This window comes from Helicoverpa zea, chromosome 21, assembly GCF_022581195.2.
Source record: "Helicoverpa zea isolate HzStark_Cry1AcR chromosome 21, ilHelZeax1.1, whole genome shotgun sequence".
Taxonomy (NCBI): Eukaryota; Metazoa; Arthropoda; class Insecta; order Lepidoptera; family Noctuidae; genus Helicoverpa; species Helicoverpa zea.
In genome coordinates, this window is record NC_061472.1 from 3,220,656 (window position 1) to 3,240,598 (window position 19,943).

The window sequence follows — 19,943 nt, forward strand, 5'->3', positions numbered from 1 at the left end:
ATCGACGCTTGTTAAATTGTCACCCGTCACCTTTTTAGGGTTACCGTTGAAAGGTTAACACCTTCACGATTAACCCTAAACGGGGGTATTTAATACCCGGCTTTTGTGGAGACCCTGGGAATTTCTGAGCATTTTCCCCTTGAATGGTTCCGAGTCTAAACATTGGTGCTTTGTTGCGGTTAAAATGAGTTTATTGGAAATAAAGTTAACGGTTTATAAAGAGATAATGGCGAAGTTTTATTATTCAGATGAATAAAATGAGGTAGTTATTATGTCTTCCGTTTGTTATACTGTGAAGTAGTGTCATAATAGATTTAATGCGCACTTTATATTAGATAAAGTGACAGATAACTTATGCAGACGTTCTAACTATTCTTTTAAGAGAGTAATGAACATAAAGAATGCTGGAATGCAAGTAATATCCATTTAGTATTATAAAGATGTAATATTAAGATTAATCTTGTATAATTTTTCCATTTGCTTTACCACAATTCATTTAATTAATAAAATGACAACAATTTTACAGTCATCTGTCATATCGTAAAATGCCATAATAACCACCAAGAAAATCTTCATGTTTAAGTACCACCATAACCCTCTCAAACAAAATATGACACCATATTCAATATCAAGTGGTTTTTGTCACCAAATATGTATGTAAGTACTTCATACTTCTTTATTCGACGATATGGTTTAAAATTTTACATTGTACATTTTAGGGTTATGAGTGGGTATTGAAGTTTCGGTACCTTGGGAAGATTGGTGTAAGTATTACTACCCTTGAATTGTGTCTTAATCTTTTTCTTTGCTTCATAAAAGATTAAGTTTGTGGTAAGTACAGAAGTTTAAGCTGTCAATAATGCAAGGGTTGGTAAAATTGCGACACATTTTTGGCGAATTCTAAAAGTGGAATTAATAATAATTCTGTAACTATAGCTCTCGCCAAAATTGTTGTCACGAAAGATTGGGAACTTTAAAAACTGCCCTAAAATTCTATCAAGACTTCAGCCATTTTTCAATTTGAAACCAGCAAGTCACTGCAGACTATAATCGTCTAATCTTCCAGCATCGTCTAGTAAATACCTTTCGACTTTCTTTAGGAAACTTTTCAAAGAGATATTCACACCCTCACTGAGGGTCGGCCAGTTTTCTTTAAAAGCATGGACATTTGAACCCTTGGAATTTAGTCAACCGTCCCGTCCCTAGAGCCTCGAAACCCCTACGGTCAGTCGTAAGAAATTCAAATAAATCGACTGTATTCACACACTTTTGGATGAATTACTTCAAATGACTACTCAAAAAACAGCTATAGCAGTTATTTTTGTAAAATATGCTGTGTCAAATGAAGTAGCTTTAAGTGTAATGCTAGCTAAAGTTAATTGAAATCACGTTTGGCATAATGACGGGTCATTTCAAAGCAATAGAATCGCACACAGTATTGTCACGTTGCCAGCGTATCTACTAATTGTATTCGGAATACATTAGCGTAACTGTTAAGTAGTATTAAAAACTGTTGATGAAGAAATGCCGAAAACAAATGAAGAAGATGATGTAGACGAAGAAGATTATGTCTTTGAGGATTGTAAAGAAAAAAAAAGTTACACATAATGATTTTAAAACACGCTAGGAACCTATACTTAGCAGAGATAGTACGCGATGTGAATAAAAAGAAAAATCGTAGCTAGTGCATAAAAAGACAGACGCTAATCAGACGTTAAGCGTTAGTCACCGGGGTTATTCCTGGCATTCGAAGTATTTAGCCAGTTTGTTTTCTACTCCATTAATATTCTAATTAGTTTGTAGTAATCGGAGTTTTAAACGGCGATGCTAATGCAGACTTCACCGTAACTGACTTTCTTGGATAGCATCATCGTAGTGGCTTCTCGCTCTTTCAACGGCTCTTAGATTTAGAGTTAAAGCTTGAAGAAGTAGGTACAGTTGAAGTTCAGCACATCAACTTTTTGGATTAGATGAATGAAAGCATAATTAAACTTTAATCATATTCTTGGCCAATCACGTTGGATATCTTAATAGTATCGAAACAATAAAAACTCTTTCACTTGTCAAAAAATAGCTTATTGAAGTTCATTCATTAATCATTACAACTCTGTCGTTCGGTAATGAATATATCTCGACAGATGCCACTAAAATCATCAAACCCATAGCTAACACAAAGAAGAAAATTAATACCTTTTATCGCACTAAAAGTCACAGTTCTATACATATTCATACCGAACCCCTAGCAGGGTAATCAGACAATGCAGACAGAATTAATAGAAGTCCACGCGTAATGATATATCTTATTTATACGACCAAATACGACAAGGGGGAGACGTTTGACACCATATTTGATATAGGAAATGAAAATGTCATCGGCTTATTACGCTAAAGATTATTGATATTGGACGATTTACGACAGATAATACAGGAGAAATATTACAATCAGGATTTGGATAAAATGATGACGGAAAATGTATTTTTGGTGAAAGATCCAAAATGGGTTAAGTAAATGAGTACCTAGATTCAGCAATGCGTTGTGTAATCAACGGTCGTGCGTCGGCTTAGCTTTTAATTGTTAATTTATTGCGAGTTTGCCAAGGTTTTTAAACACACATCTACTGCTGGATGTTCGTTTCCATAAAAGGAAGGTTACTCACAATTTGTTGGTGAAGAAAGAACACGCTAGTAAGATGATAAGCTTGCTTGGCTTGTTCTTTCAAACCCCTATCTACATTGTCATTAATACATTTATAATTTCCAATTTCATCATCAATTTTACCATCTTCAATAGCAACCAGTACCACTATTTCCTTAAATTTTTACTCTATAACAGAACATCCAAATTCCTCATTCTCACATGCTTTTTTTACTCGTTTTTTCTTCGCAAATAGTGTCAAGAAGTCGTGGTCCACGCTTGTTGAGGACAGGCGTGTCAAAGGTAAGATCACGAGGTTCTGTAACCCCGAGGTACTTAAGCAAAGTGTAATAAGATTTGGTCGTTGATAAAAAGTGCTTTGTGGTACTTTGTACTTGTTTCTATAATGTATTTAAGAGTTCAGTGAACCTAAGTTGTTTGAATATTACTGTGTAGAATATTACTTGAACAGAGTTTTTTTGAGTAGGTTATGAATTTGAGCAAAATTAAGGAATAAGAAGCATATTTATAGAAGTTCAGTTACATTTCCACAGGGATCTTGAGGAATCAAACTGCCACCGATTTTGCTATTGACTAAAGTTCTACCTCTAAATATTTTCATAATTTAAAATTGTGATAAAGAAACTACAATCAAAAATAAACCAAAAACATAACAAAAGTATCAAGACTGTTCATAGCCAACCAAAAATAATGACAGGAGGCAATCTTTGGTCCCAAAAGCGTTTACTGCCGAACCCCTGGTGATGAGGTTAATATGACTCGGCGAATTTCCGAAAGTGTCCGACAACCCGACACTATTCCGACAGGTCGGATAGAATAAAGGTTATTTGAAATTGAGAAGTGTCGCTTAATAGATGCTGTTATTTTGAATAGGAAAGAGTTATTTGTATTAGACTGAATACTAAAATTATGTAATTAAGGGTATAGTTATTAAAAACAAAGTAGAATTTCATTGTAATGGTAGAATAGATTTAAATAGGGATTTTCACAAAAAATACAAATCATCGAAAAACATCCCCAACACCCACTGCACAGTGTTACAAAGGCCAATAATTTTCGGACAAAAATAAATAAAGGCCCGGTCCCGTCCCGAGCAGGCCCAGTGGGACGGACGATTTGTACGTCGGCCAAATTGCCGCTCTTTAGGTAGACTTTAATAATCACGTCATATCCAATTTTCGTTTGACACGCAACACGAATACAAATTGAGCAACGCGTTGATTGAATATGTCATTTGTTTATTAGTGAATTGACACTTGTAATTAATGTATGGTTGATTATGAGCTGTGGGATAAATAATAAAAAAAATATTTTTTCTGTAAAATAGAGCTTAGGATTGTGTACTTTAGATGGTATATTCTGATGGATATAAGATAAAAAATGCGCCAAAATTCACTCGCATTAAAATACAATGTCTTGGCATGAATCCATAATATTACAAAATGCATTTTGCAATATATTTCTCATCACGTTTATAAAATAAGCTACTTTCAAAGTAAACTGTCACAATGAAAATCCCTAAATCTCGAGCATTCAAATGATAAAAAATCTGATGAATTGCACCCACTATGACAACGCAATGTCGACGTAGTGAAAATAATCGTACAATAGATGATATCGCATGCCACACACCCCAGTGGGCGATATCCCACTGTATAGGGACAAAAAATGACCAATCTGCTAGACGCGTCGATACGGGTTTGACTAATGGTAGTCGCCCGCTTAGCAAATTGCCTGCCAAAATCGTAACGAAACTGGAAAATTGTTTCATTCATAAATGCAATACTCGGGATTTGCGTGGATAGCTATTTGATGAATAAAATAGTGAGGATTACGCGCCCCATGTGATAGCGGTTTCAAAACGTCAGATGGACAAATGCTTGTGATAATCGTTTATGAGATTGGATTTTGTTTGTTATTTCTCTTCGTTTTAGTGAGAAAACGTTCGATATCGACCGTTTTCTAAGTAAATAAAACTAGCTAGCTGAATTAGCAATACAAAGAGAGGTTGGGGCCGCATTCGCAGCCAATTGAAAGGAGAAGGAAATAATAGTTATTTGCAATAATCGACTGAAGGGACGGCTGATTGCGCCCGGGGCACGGGTGAGGAAATTTTTCCCGTATTTTTGTCTGCCAACTTACTGTCGAGTGTTCGTTAGTACTTACTATAAATTCATCGCTTTATTTGCTTTTAGTGCGACTTGTAATAATCATTGCGCTTTTCATAAATTAGCTACATACGCGTTCTGTGAGCTCCGTTTCACAATTATCTTGAAGTAGGAACTGGTCATATAATTCACATAATAATATGCTCTTTGAAAATGTTGTGACAGAAAAATATTCATCTATCAATAAGAACCGTTTCTGAGGAACCCTTCCCAACCAATACCAATTCAACCCTAAAAGAAGGAATTAAAACAACAGGGGTCAGCACAAAAGTACGTTGATGAGGTAAAGGGGGATATAATAGATCATTTTCGGGACACTTGTCCTGCAGTTAATCCGGACTGGTCCAGCTTGTGATCGATTGTACGTCACCCTACTAGAGGAATGCCCATTAAACTTGGCATTTTATCGGGCGGTTTCTGAAATATTTGTAATAGCATTAATATTTTCTAAAAGTTTACTTAAGTTCTTTTATGAAAAAGAATCATTGCTATAAAAGTTCGTGTTGAATATTTCTAGTCGAAAAAATCTTTTGCTGCCGAATAATTAAAGTTTCGATCAATATTTACATTGGCTTTCAAAGTATTGAATTCGATTCAAAATCATATTGATCAAAATGCTTTCATATCGACAGTTCCATTATTCGGACAAATTATTAAAAAAAGTGTCAATACGCGATTCGATACGTACTAAAGCTCGCAATTTCGTAGAATATTACATCGATTTTTTTCTCGTAACATTACAAAATTACAAAAAACACCTGCAGTAAGAAGATTCGAGTTGAAACCGCAGACATAAATCGATCGTTGTTTTTGAAAAATGTTTTTTTGTTTTTACTTTTATTCGTTTCTCTAATGACAGATAATAGTTCGGTTGTTATATCGATACTGGACGTTTTTGGGGACGATCTCAATGTGATTTTTATTGAGCTTAATAACCCCGAAATGTATGTCTCTCTTTATTGATCAATATTTTATTATTTCCTGCCTCGTTTCAAAAATCACCGGATTGGTTTTGACTGTTTTGTAATTTACTTCTTTTGCAGCTCTTTATAAAATAACGGCGCTATTCAAGATTAAGGCTTTTACTTTAACCTGTAAAAACTTTTCAATCGCTAGATTCTTCGAAAAGCACAATTTCGTGCAGCTTTATTTTAAGCAAAACCAAATTCGATTTTTGTGTCTTTCATATTGCTAAACCGTTTTCATTTTAAGTTTTTTGTCTACCGTTTTAATACATCTAACCTCTGGGCATTGTTTGACACACTTATAAAATGTGTTGCTTGATATATTTTAGTCTTGTATCAAACTTCGTCTGTCGGTAGTAAAAACTGGAATGGATAGAGGGCGTGACGAATTGCAGTGAATCAGCAGTTGGTAGCCGATTGAGGCTGCTGATAGATCTACAGGCTGTTTTAATATAAAGCTACCTACTTATAAATATTTTGGGCATTTTGAATACACTTTTATTCATGTTGAACACTGTGCAATATTTTTTTTTACATTGTCAACAAGATTGGTAAAGGTAGTTTTCAAATTAGCGTGTTTTTTTTTTAATTTTTAACGAATTCAATCGGGAAACATTGTCTATTGCCATTTTTATTATTTTTATGAAATGACGAGTTACAGTTAAAACTATCAAAAAACATCAACCTATATGAAATTACTAAAAAAACGACACAAACTGTAATAGATCCATACATTCAAAAAGGGCCGAAGAAGGCCGGAGAAATACCAATCTTATTTACCGTTTAATGGCTTAAGATTGCACCTTGTCACACGTTCATAAAGATCACAATTGCTTAACAATTTGTTTATCAGGTGCAAAAAAATATTTTAGCTCATCTAAAATGAGGTAGGAGATAATACTTCATAATATTAACCCGGATATTTGATATTAGGTTTTTGTTGACCATTTTTTCTGTCAACCTATATTGTTAAGTTTGTGTTGAAATATGAAACGGTTAAGATACGAGTTTTACGGATAATTTATGGTCATGTGTAAGTGATATGAAAAAAAATGGAGATATGTTGTTTTAGTGTAAAATACTTTTGTTTCAATTAAAACGGTTAATTTACAGTTGTTGAGGATACATATGTGTTGAACTATGATGATACATACTTATGTGTTGCTGGAAATATATTATGGTACCTAGATTTTGTGAAAGAAATTGGATTAAAAGCCAGTTTGAGATATACTTTTAATCAATGTGCTTAAACGCGGCCAAGACAAACTAAGAAATATGTACGTTTGCCACTAAAAGTTATCAATTAGGTACCCAAGTTTTCAAATAAAGTAGTTAAGTTTTCAAATATTTTTTCCAGGCACAGGCTAGGTTTTACCCACTGTGGAACGAACAATAACATAATTGTGGTCCCATAACACAAAACTACAAAGGTTACTCTTATGAACCAGAGTAGCTGCGGTTAGTCCCCGTTTTTATATGAAAACAAGTTCAGCTGTTCAGAAATGGAGTTTTACGATAAATTACTGTTATTTTGTTATAGGCTGCCAGTAAGGATTATAATTTTATTTGATTTTTTTAATTAGTAATCTTCATAAGGTTACATGGCTTTCTTAGGCTTGAGTTAGAGAACGCCTTTAGAACTTGGCATTTTTTTCTTTAGAATTTACTACAGTAAAATGAAGAAGTCTAACAAGAAATAGCATTTCCTAAGTATATTTGGGTCGGCTTTCATCATATACTGTTGCAGAAATGCTTTCGGATACACATATTGTACCATATTTCATTGTAACAATTTGTAATGATTTCCATACATTCATATTTCTGTGAAATGTACACTTCAAATAATTTTGAACTCAGAAAAGATAGTGAACCTACCAATGTTGATCCTTTTTTTATCTTTTCACCCTCTGCCACTTATTGACTAGCATATTGCCTACATATTATAACAAAAACGCGTGTAACAATATTTAGTTACGCTCTTTATTTTTCAATCAAAATATTTTTGTCTACGGATGTGATTTTTTACATTTTATCTTTCAACAGTTTTTTGGCTTGCTTTAGAAATTTTGATGAAGTGTGAAAGGGTTCCTGTCTTGTGATTGAGACAAAAAAGTTTTTGTTTCGTGAGATAAAAGGTAAATTCTTTGGATAAAAGACCATTTTAGGGTAATAAAGCTTCAGATATTAGTTATTTTTATATAGCATTATTTTTTGATAGACATATATGCTCAATCGTTCTCTATGTAAGAGGAGGCAAGTGCCAAGCAGTGGGATGATAAAAAAGGCTAATGATGATGATGAAAATGAGCAATGTACCTCTCGAAACATGTGTCCAATGCGATATCAAAAACCTATGGATAAAAATTGTGTCATCTACTTATTACAATAAAATCTTGATACTAACATAATTTTGCTTTATAACGCGCATAACAGCCATAACGATTTCTTACCAACTTGTCCAAAAGCATTGTTTACCTAGTTTTTTTGCAATTACATCAACGAAAGTGTAATTATTTCGGACAGTTACCGTTCAAGGTTCAAGTCGAGTTGCGTATTCAAGTTTATGGTTACTCTGATGTGGAGCAAACAACCCGTTAATATAACCGGGTACTCAATTATATCGCTTTGATGTTTCGCGACGCGGTTAGTCTTGATACTTTTTATTATATATTTTTATATATTTTTTTTGTGTTAAAAAGAGATTAGATTAAAATCTCATTCATAAAAATATGTGGCAAAAACTCTTCTCAATAAAAACAGTAAATATATTTTCTTACTTTCAAAATCGATTTATCGACCGCAAGTGCACATAAAAGCATCTAACTTTCATTTTTCTTGTTAATAAAATCAGAAAAAAAAACTGCTGCTTAGAACATAAATCGCAAACCTACATTTCACTGTGAGAATGTCGTAAATAATAAAAGGGAAAATGCTAGGCAGATGATGAATGTCATAAATTATAACAAAGTTAGAGTCTTGTTAGAATATTACCAATTAACTTTTGACTCAAGATGCTCATGTATTTGTATTATTTTTAAATTCAAGTGCCTCATTACGTCCATATTTCTCGTTTTCTGGGAAAACGACAAATTACGAAGGTGATCTTGATGCGCAGATATGAATGCTGTAATATTGTTCAAATTGTAGAGTTAAGATTTATCTAGATCTGACGAGCAGGAAAAAAAAATTGTACGTACCTAAGTATTAAGTTTTTTTTTCTTTTTGTATGTGTCATGTGTTTGATTTTTGCGATATTGGTGTGTTTTATATTTATGAAAAATATTAATTTTATGATAGGTGGTAGGTAAAGTGATATTTATTTAATTAAATGACTGCATATTTAATATTATGTTAACTACATATTATGTACCCATGTATGTTGTAAATTGAATTAGTATTTTTTTTGCCTTTTACAATTTGTTTATTCATCAAAATAAATTACTTCAAAAATACTTTCAGTCCTTTTTTCCCTATCCCATCAATTATTTTCTTAACATCACAAAAATTAAAACAATAAATAAATTACCCAATTCTTTGCGTTCATAAGCTCAAGCGAGCGAGAGTACGTCATGACAAGATAAAATCTTAATTTGTTTGCCTGTCCTGTCCACGTCAGTTAGTCAACTGCTTTACTTAGCAAAACGTTTTGGAGGCAGCCCACGATTTAATAAAACATTGAACTGAGGAACCATCAACAAATGAGATGCCGAAAAATGAAGTTAGAGGAAAAAATATAATCAAACCTCTTTTTTTCGCAAAGAACAAAAATACTGCTTTTGACCTTTCTGCACATACCTATTGTGCTGGGCTTTACATAATATTTTTTTGTTCATTTTGTAGTTATGTAAGAAAATCTTTCGGTTTTTTATTAGTAACAAGCTGATTCCTCGCGGTTTGATGTAAAGAGTTACAATATAGCCCATGTTACACGAAAAATATTGTAGATTTCCAATAGTAAAAAACAATTGAAATCTTTTCTGTAGTTACTGACCCTACAAGGTACAAACAAACATAAAAAGTTACCTCTTTATTATATTAGTTGGTAATAAATGTACCTACTATAAATCTACTTAGATACTTTAACTATAAGAGATTTCATTTCAAACTTTCACGCTATAACCCTCCTCCGAGCCTTTTTCCCAACTATGTTGGGGTCGGCTTCCAGTCTAACCGGATTCAGCTGAGTACCAGTGCTTTACAAGAAGCGACTGCCTATCTGACCTCCTCAACCCAGTAACCCGGGCAACCCGATACCCCTTAATTAGACTGGTGTCCGACTTACTGGCTTCTGACTACCCGTAACGACTGCCAAGGATGTTCAATGACAGCCGGGACCTACAGTTTAACGTGCCATCCGAAACACAGTCATTGGTGTCTAAGATATACTTAGAAAGTACATACAAACTTAGAAAAGTTGCATTGGTACTTGCCTGACCTGGAATCGAACCCGCGCTCTCATACTGGAGGTTGGTTCTTTGCCCACTAGGCCACCACGACTGCACGCTATAACCGCACCATAAAATTGTTAAATGACTGACAGATTGCCATAATTTAATAGTTTCTTAACGCGATCGGTTCAGCGTCATTATTTTAGAAATCGTTTGCAATATTTTAATTAATTATCACTTTTGTTAAGCAATAATCTTGATACTTGGGTGCTTAATTGAAAACTTAAAGGCTCATCTATTGGATGAAAATTCTTGTTAGCTTCGGTCATTTATTTAAACGTTTTAAAATTCGATAGTTTGATTGAAATTATTTGCTTTTTAAAATTAATGCTCAATTTTACGGCTTTATCGATGATAGTTTATCTGACACTTGAAATAAATCTACTTCAGTCTTTGTAGATTTAGCTTAGGTAATGAGGACCAGAATGGTTAAATAAAATGGTCCTTAGAGTTTTATAATGCTGACATTAATTTGTTTAAATAAAAAGATTGAGGATCTGGTTTTTGAAACTCATGTCATATACCTACTTACAAACATGCATGATTTTCTATGAAATAGGTACTTTAAGTGGACATAGATGGTCAAAAATACAAAATTACTTCCTGCCCAAATGACGTAAGAGGGCAAAGAATATTATTCGTGCTAGAAACCAGTACAACAATGCCGTGTAGATATAATCAGGAAATATTCGACAGACATTTTGCTGTCGCGTGGACATTTAAAACATTTTATTATCTTGTTTTATTTCATTACTTAAGTCATTCCACCGCTATAAAACTGACAAGATAATTTTAAACGAAAAAAGTCTGTTGTTTTCTTCTTGTAGTGAGTAAACGTGTAATATTGTATGGAGATTTAAATAGTTGGGTATACAATATTACACAGATTCGTATTGATTTATTTTATTTTTAAGCACAGATAAAGAAGCACATTAAATAAAGTAATTGCAAAAAAATTATTAAGGCGATAAAATATTGTTGTTTCAATAACTCATTGATTTTTTAACAATTTATACATATAAAAAAATATATGTTTTTTTTTCTTGTTAATAAGAAATTTATTAAATATAATATAGGCATCAATGTGTTATTGAATTTCAGTACATAACAACTAACTAGAAAATAAAAAAATATAAAGAAAAAAGAAACGTGCCCAGGTTCGAGATGCGATTGGTTGGATGCTTGTTGCTGCCGACAGATATCCGGGCTTGTCTGTACGAACCAGGAATGGGTGAAGGCCGGGTTCAGGCCCGGGTTGAGCCCCGGGCCCGGCCCAGGCAGGCCCATCACGCCGGGCAAGCCCCCGGGCCTCTGGTGGTGGAAACCAGCCGAAGCCACCGCGTAGTCCATAGCTACCGCTTGATATGGCAACATTGTCACTTAACACTGTTAATAATCTAAAACAAGTCCGATACAGTTCCACAACAGAGTTCCCGCGCTTTCGCACACTTCATTTTGAATTAATTGCCAAAAGTATCAAAATCGTTCGGGCGCTGTCTATTTTCTCTCAGACAACTAGCATTGTAACACACACTCGCGTCCACTTTACAAATAAAAATGTCCCTTACATTTGGTTACTTTCATTTCAAAGTCTGGACCACATTGTTTACAGAGTCTCTGCAGCTGAAATATTCACAAACGCTGCGCCCGTTATTTCAGCGAAGACGTTTCAGTTATCAAACAAACGTTCTATTTTCGGGCGATCATTTACGGGGCGAGCTATTCACAGGGGAAAAGTCACGCACAGCCACCCACTTAATAAATATTCTGGGCATATATCCGTTTTTACGTGGACGTGACTGACGGAGTACTGTCCGATTTTCACGTACGGAACGCGCGGCCGATTATCGAAAACAGTCGCACGCGACCCCCTCCTACGACCTCGGACGTGCAACTGAGACGAGACACGCGCGGTAAACGCGACTCTATCGCACTCGGGACACCAGCCGACCCGGCGCCGATCGGGCCTTAGAGCGAGACGTCGCAATACGATGGACCGGCATAGCCATCGATCGGATGTCATCGCCGAGTTAAAAGCCTGCGTCGTTACACGGCTCGTAATAGGCGGTTACGTGATTGGGCGTGGCCTAAGCTATTAAGTTGAATTGTCGCGCGCTGATTGGTTGGAATTGCTAGTAGTAGTGTACGTGATATGTTCAGAAATACGTTTATAGCTGGTGTTCATAGAATATAATAAGTGTGTTGTCGGTTGGATGTCGGCCAGTTGACGCTGTTGGGCCCTGTTGCGGTTTCGTTGCCGATTCGCGTAATGCTTTTTAATTATAACGTCTGGGACCGTTAATAGATGAACATAGCGTGTTTAGTAGTAGAATGAGACATGTGTTGAATATTGTGGGCGTGGCCACACGTGCGATTGATTAGCTCCACAATTACCGCTAAACACGGGTCCGTTGATGATAACTTATCGGGTAGGATTATCAAAGACTAGATATTAAAGGTGTAGATCATAATTGAAAATGAGAGGTTTGATCTTAACAGTCTTGCTTGATATCCCTTAAAGACTCCAATAAGAAAATTTCTAATAAATATCAAAGGACCAAAATTAACTGATCCTTTATCCCTATGCCAAAAGTCTAACAATAGTAGTAATAAGTACTAACCCTCAAAATAGGAGAGAAACGAAACAAAAGCGAGCTACTTTCATCCGATTTCCAATCCCTTGCCTCGGCTTCAAGCTTCCTATAAATAGAGTTGGTATAGAATTAATCAATAACTGTTAGGGTTCAAGATCGCGTGGTTTGTATGCTGAGCGCGATCAGCACAGCTGACTGCTCCGGAGCCAAGAATGGGAGGACCAAATAACGTTGCTGAAGTTTGATATGGGATGGAAGGACCAAAGGTAACTTTTGTCTCGACTTACAGACTTTTTTTACGTAGGTAACGCAAGAACATAGGTAGATAGGTTTTCTTTGTCAAATGACGGAAAAGGTTTAGGTGAGTGTAGGTACGGAGCAAGACTTAGAGTTACTTAGTACCTAAAGGTAACTAAGTAGGTATGTCGGTATGGTTTAGATAAGAAATATAAAGTGAGTAAATATAGGTAGGTAAGTAATTTTAACGGTATACAGGTGAAACGGATGAAAATCGAAGTTGTTGTTACAAATATTGAACTGATTCCAGAAAATCATTCAATAATAGAAAGATTCGTTACAAAGATAGAATTTAAACGTTTAAAACAGTAGCCGTGCGCAGAAATTGTAGATAATTCACTATAAACTGAAGATCTATTGGAGCGTGAAAGCATAAACAATCTCGCTTTTTTATAATCTAATAATCGGTTACACCGTTGTCAGAATTGCAGCGTATTACGGTGTAGGAATGAATTTTGCACTTTAACATTTAATATATTCATATGTTAAGTAAGTACTCACTGCAATCAATTTCGTGAATGATTCGAGAGATGACATGAGATAGATGACTATGGATGAAAAGACACGGCACGTACTTACCTAAAATATTTTAGCCAACTAGTTTAACACACAAACATTGATAGATTTTATAGTTATTGATGAATATGAGGGTTGCAAAGGGAAAAACAATAACCTTACATATACGTGCCTATATTTATAATTGCCCTGAAAATCTCTTACTGTCAGGTTGTCAGGCTCCTCAGGTTATTAAACCTGCAGCTCACTCGATAACAAGAAACACATTTCTTTAGAAATGTATCTAAAAGAAACAGATAAGTACTTGATCTACTTCCACCATAAAAAGGGCTTACCAACAACCATCACGTACTGCAACCTTCTCCGTATTCTTTGCCTTTTTTCTATGAAAAACAAACAAATGAAGGTAGTTGTAAAGTATGTTGAAAGTAGAGTAGCCTCGTGTTATGCGTAGTAGGTTAAAAGATCATTGAGGTAAAAAATTGTAAGTGATCGGCTTTTGTTTATGACGGAGAACGTATTGAGATTGAAGGCATGACCTTAGATAGTCTATGTAAACTGTTTTTCAGGTGTCGTCCTAGTTTTAATAGAGTTCTTACTTCATTAGGTGCACCAATTTTCAAATTGTTGATCTTAAACTAAGGGACCTTATTTTGGAATACATAAGTAATTAATGGGCGGTGTTATCGCAAATAGCGATCTGTTCCAGACAATTTTACTCTAAGCGATTTTCTTTAGCATAACAAATCATCGTGGCTAATACATTCTGACTCATTCCTCATTTTACAATAGCTAAATATAAAGCAATGAAATCATTACAGTTCAACAGCTTAACAGTTCAACCCTAAACCACTGCACTAAACCGTAACAATACCAAATCGTACAGTTTAGATAATTCACGACCAAACTCCTAAACATAGGTGTCCAGTTAGATGGCTACCGGAAGCGGATTGTTGCGGCTTCCGGTCACCCATCCGCCTATTTATGTGCTAATATCTATGGTTGGTCTATGGTTTAGATATTTGTTAACTGATAGCTGTGTAAGTTTAGTGTTATGGTCTGATGGATATGCAAAAGTAACGTTATGTGTTTGGAAGTAAATATGGTTTTATTTTAGTGGTGTTTGTCCTTAACTGTAAATTAAGAAGTTTTAATTAATACTTTCCCTAATACCTTCTTCATCATCTTCCTGCTCTCGTCCATTTTGGATCGATGCAGCATGCGTTCTACTAGTCATATCGTCTTTCTCACAATCTATCTAACGTTTCATTTGTTTTTTTTTCCCCTGAAGTCCATACTCAAAACCTTTCTCAGAACATGATCCGCAATCATTCGCATTTAATACGATTAGTACGCATTTGTAAACCATTTCAGTCTATATTACCAACCACAAGTAAGTATGCGGTAGTTTTACTCTATCCACCAATATTTTCCATATACAACATATTTTTTAATATAATTTGATTTTTAACATGAATTTTATTACATATCACACAAAAAGACCCTATACGTATACAAATATACAAAACAACAATAAAAAAAAAACTAGAAAACAAACCCCCACTCACACTAGACACAAACACCAAAAAAATTCACGTTTACTTTCCATCGTCCAAAGCCATTCATGAATCAAAGACTTTGGATTCTTTTAAAAGAATCTAGACTTTGTTCTTTGGATTGTATTACGGTATCGGTTGGGATGGACATAATCAATAAAGTGATTGTTCTGACACGGTCACGATGAGGGGACGCGGAGGTACGCAGGATGGGGGGATGGTGATAAGCGGTAGCGGGTAGCGGGTAAATCTGGGAGTGCAATGTGCCAGTCAAATGTCGAGCTTAGAGACTAGTAGCAGTATGAAAGACTTTATCACATTTTATTTTAATTATCAGTCTGTAAATTGCAATGACTAAAATTTAGTTAAGATTTTATTACCGAAAGAAGAAAAAATATATTTTTGTCATTTTTAGCAGATACGAGATAATTGATGAAATACATATATGTCAAATGCAAAAAGTAGCATTTGGAGATGCTGGGATTTGAACCCAGGACTTTCAGCATGCGAAGCAGACACTCTACCACTGAGTTACATCCCCGATAAGACGTGATCTCAATTTATGCCTTACACCCCTAACTAGCAAGAGTTATTCTAAGTGCGCTCTTTTTATTTGTATACAATTTCCTTACATTTTTATTCTGCACTTATTCAAAAAGAAAATACCCGCTGTCGCTTATGCCTTCATTCACACCCGAATTCCGTACAAAAGGCAGTCAGAAAACTCGCCACTTCTTATTGGATAATTCGTGATTTTCATTTTTTTCTTTTAGACTCCGTGACAGGTGTTTGAACCTGTTCATGGACTTGACATTGGGAGACCAGGAGCCCACCAATCGCGAGCCAGTTCAATGAACTCGATTATTTATACACTCGATACTACAGTTACGTGGGTAATCGATTATTTATCGTTCCAAATAATCGATGGTTGTATCTCTATTTCGAGAATTCGCCATAAAATTTCGACACCGATCGATTTGAGCAACAAACGTTTTTTTTTTCGGATGAATTTTATTCGATATCGATAAAGTTTTCTTATAGACATAGTATATTAGGTATTTGATCGATAGACGTGACAATGATTGTACAGAAAAAAATCTAGAATGTATTTTAAAATTCTACTTTTTTTCATAGTGATTAAACTAGTGTCAGTTGTCACGTAAAAACCGCAGAAAAACTTCAGTTACAGGTACACTGAAGCATCTATTTTTAGTTTTCTTGCCGTACGTTCAATTAATCTATGAAAGCATTGGAACTTTTTGCTCAAATTATCGACAAACAGTTGACACGTTGACCCTCTATTAAGCCCCTAAATTGGTTCTATTATTAAATTAGAAGAAAAAGTCGTAGCATGCTGTGGACAATTAAATTAGCACGTGATAATTGGATTAGAGATATTTTAAAGGCAAAAAGTCTTAAATAAGTATAACTGAAAATGTTATAAAAAGTTAATTCGGTTACTACAGAAGGACACAAATAATTCAGTAAATCCAAGTATTTTATTACAAAACAAAAAAGGCCCTAAACTACAGTCTAATAGTTAAGACCAGGGCCCCGATTCTCCTAAGTTAATAATGTCAAAATCGAATAGAAATCGAATCGCAATATGATCGTAATAGCAGTTTTAACCATATCGGGCATTCTGCTACTAATAAAAGACCAATCGTATTCGATTGACATTTGATTGGTGTGCGATTGGTCTGCTATTTTGATGATTTTGGTCTATACGGTAGTTTGCTGTACAATCATTTTGCAATCGTAAATCATTTGCAGACAAAATGATTCATTATTGAATGACAGAAAAGGATAAAAAGGCTTATTTCAAAGAAAAAATAGCGGAATGCCACATACGCTTCAATCGTAATCGAGTCGGGATTGGATCTCAGTCGAATCGAGTCGAACGTCAATCGAAGGTCGCTTAAGTAAAATTAGGAGAATCGGGCCCCAGCTGTGCCCTACCGAATCCATATTGTTTCTCTTATCTATACTAATAATAATAAAACTGAAGAGTTTGTTTGTTTGAATCTAATCTAATCTCAGGAACTACTGGTCCGATTTGAAAATTTCTTTCAGTGTTAGATAGCCCATTTATCGAGGAAGGCTACAGGCTACTTTTTATCCCGGTACAGGAAGTAGTTCCCACGGGATGCGGGTGAAACCGCTGGCAGAAGCTAGTATAATATGTTTCTCTTGTATAACATTTAAAATGCTTGTATAAAATTGAGCATGGAGTATTGACCAGTTCATTACACTGGCATCCATAATAAAAGCCAGTTGGTACTTGTTAAAACAAATAGCATTCTTAATTAGCCAAGATCTAAGCCTTCGACACCCACGACATTCGTGCTCAACCATCAAGATTGAAATGCTGATGATGATGAATCCATAATGAATTCTCCAAGACGTTCTCACTTCGCACGGCCCCAAATGGCCCCGTACTAAGCCAGCGATCTATACTGAATTTTAAACAATATCGATTGGGCCGCCCCACATTCCGGCAGATACGTGCAATGACCGTAGGACGGTTTATTGGTGGCGTGGCGTGGCGTTGCGGGGATAAATCTTCGGCCATATGATTGTGATCGAAGCCGTTGTTGACAGTACTGTTTGGTTGTACGGTCAACTCTTTGATTGTTGTTAAGAATTGGCTGACGCGACGCACTAACGTAGATTTGAGCAATTTAGCTGGCCAAAAGTCTTTTTTTTTTTAAATAAAGGTTATCATCAAATTGTGGGTAAAATGGAAAGAGGATTACCCCAGCAATAAGAATTTACCACATCTACCTACCAAACATGCGATATGCGCTTGCACCAGGAGTTGGAACTTGACCTTAGTGCAAATTTTACGTTATACGTTTTTAGAGATCTCGGTAGACGGTATTAAAGAAAAAATTTTTTTGTGCTATCTAATTGATATTAAGCAACTATTATGATGGATTCGAGTTGTGTAGGTAACAGTTATTATATTTTAATATATTTTAAGTGTGATCACTTAATTTTTTATAGTATTATTTCAATTTTAAAAGAGGGTGTGTAAGCAAAATATTTTTTTAGTAATTTTCTTGTTTAAACACAATTTTGTTATATTATCGCGTTCGACCGCGTAACATTTTTTTTAGTTTTAGATATTTGACATATTAAACTAGCTTACGACATATTTTTTGGCTGCGGATAGCTGCGGATGTCCGACTTACAGGCTTTTTAAGATTTGAAGCTCATACAAAAATAAAATACTTTTTTCTTTAAAATGTCACAAAGTGCATTTTTTTTTGTTTTGAGTACCTCTGGCGTAAAAATAGTGACCCTACGTTATATTTACAATAAAATACAATAGCAAGATCTGACTAATTTGGAAGAAAAACTAAATTACCTAGGAAACTAACTTTTGACCTATTAGGGTGACACACCTGATAATATAAGCAGTTTTAAACATAGATTTGCATATTTTAAAATAGCTACGAAAGTAAAAAACTGAAACTGTAAAAAAAATCCTTAAAACTAATGAGAATTGGTTAAGCAGAACATTTGAACGCCCGACAAGTGTTGGAAATCGACCGGGGCGGCCATCTAAATCACTTAAAGATTGTAGTGAGAGGACTAAACGAAGGAAAACTAAAGAAATACGAAACTGAAGAAATGTGACCAACAAAAAAAAAACATCAAAACAAGATTATTTTGCCCTGAAACAATAAAATATGCTACTACCAGCTGAATCAAACACAGAGTCTGATATATCAGAGGCAGAAAGTGAGGAATAAAAAAATATTAATTTTTTTTTTACTACATTACATATTATTTTGAAATAGATATAATAAAAAATATCATAACTACTTTTAAAATGAAAATATATGATACTCTACATTAAAAAAAAATATTTACGGTTTTTTTCAATAAAACATGCTTATTATCAAAATACAATGCTTAAATAAAATAAATAATAAAATAATGATAAAATAAAGATAGAAAAAACGAAATACATTGTAAAATATTTTTGGCCGCCTAAATTGGTCAAATCTACGTATGTGCGACGTTAAAAAAATATATGATTTTTTTTTTAAATGTGCAAAGCCCCTAAACCAGTGAGAAAAAGTTGACAATCGTCAAATTAAAACGCGGTGCACTACATAGAAGTATAATCATAATTCTGGTTCATCTCCTTAGACTCAATTCTCTTCGGAAATATAGATTACCTACACCAATTCACTTGAATATTGAAACACTCAAGGATTTTTAGGAATATCGCCGTTCATACTACCAGTAAAAGGGAAAAAAACTTTTGTTTCTATTAAACGGTCAGTTTTTTATGACATTGAAATCAATGGGATTACATATAAATAGATAAGTAGGTATCTACTTATCAATTTTAGAAAATAATTGACGTTAAAGATTTCTACCAAACACCAACCGAAATGCAAATTAACGGCTTACACATATATTAACAAGATAGGACCAACACAAACAAACAAACACGCTAATACACATTCACTTAAGGCGTATAAACATGTCCAAGTTGCTAAGTTTATCTCCACTTACCCCAGAATTAGGGTACGAACATACATTAAGATGGCAACCCTGATACTTCGATATGAATTAAGATATTCTAATTTTAATTGGTCGAGTTGTGTGCTTGGTGTTGCCAGTTTCCTTTGTTTTAGGGAATATTTTGTTTGTTTGTTTGAAGGAAATATTGTCGTTCATCACCATGAGTAGTCTCACAATCTGATGATATGTCTAAAGATACTC

The 19,943-nt window shown here is 34.6% G+C and overlaps 1 protein-coding gene and 1 non-coding gene across 3 annotated transcripts in view; both read right to left on the reverse strand.

Moving 5' to 3' along the window:
* LOC124640742 (protein trachealess) overlaps positions 1-19,943 on the reverse strand; it is a 175,524-nt gene that overhangs the window by 39,342 nt on the left and 116,239 nt on the right. Inside the window, exon 1 of one of the 2 annotated variants that reach the window (XM_047178653.1) lies at positions 11,391-12,124. The exons of the other annotated variant lie outside the window; for it this stretch is intronic. Within the exon in view, the coding sequence (XP_047034609.1) occupies positions 11,391-11,611 (221 nt within the window). The 5' untranslated portion in view covers positions 11,612-12,124. Of the gene's footprint in view, positions 1-11,390; positions 12,125-19,943 lie in introns of those variants that run through there. 2 annotated transcript variants of the gene reach the window in all.
* On the reverse strand, positions 15,670-15,741 carry Trnaa-cgc. Its single transcript has one exon. It is a non-coding gene; the product is annotated as a tRNA-Ala (tRNA).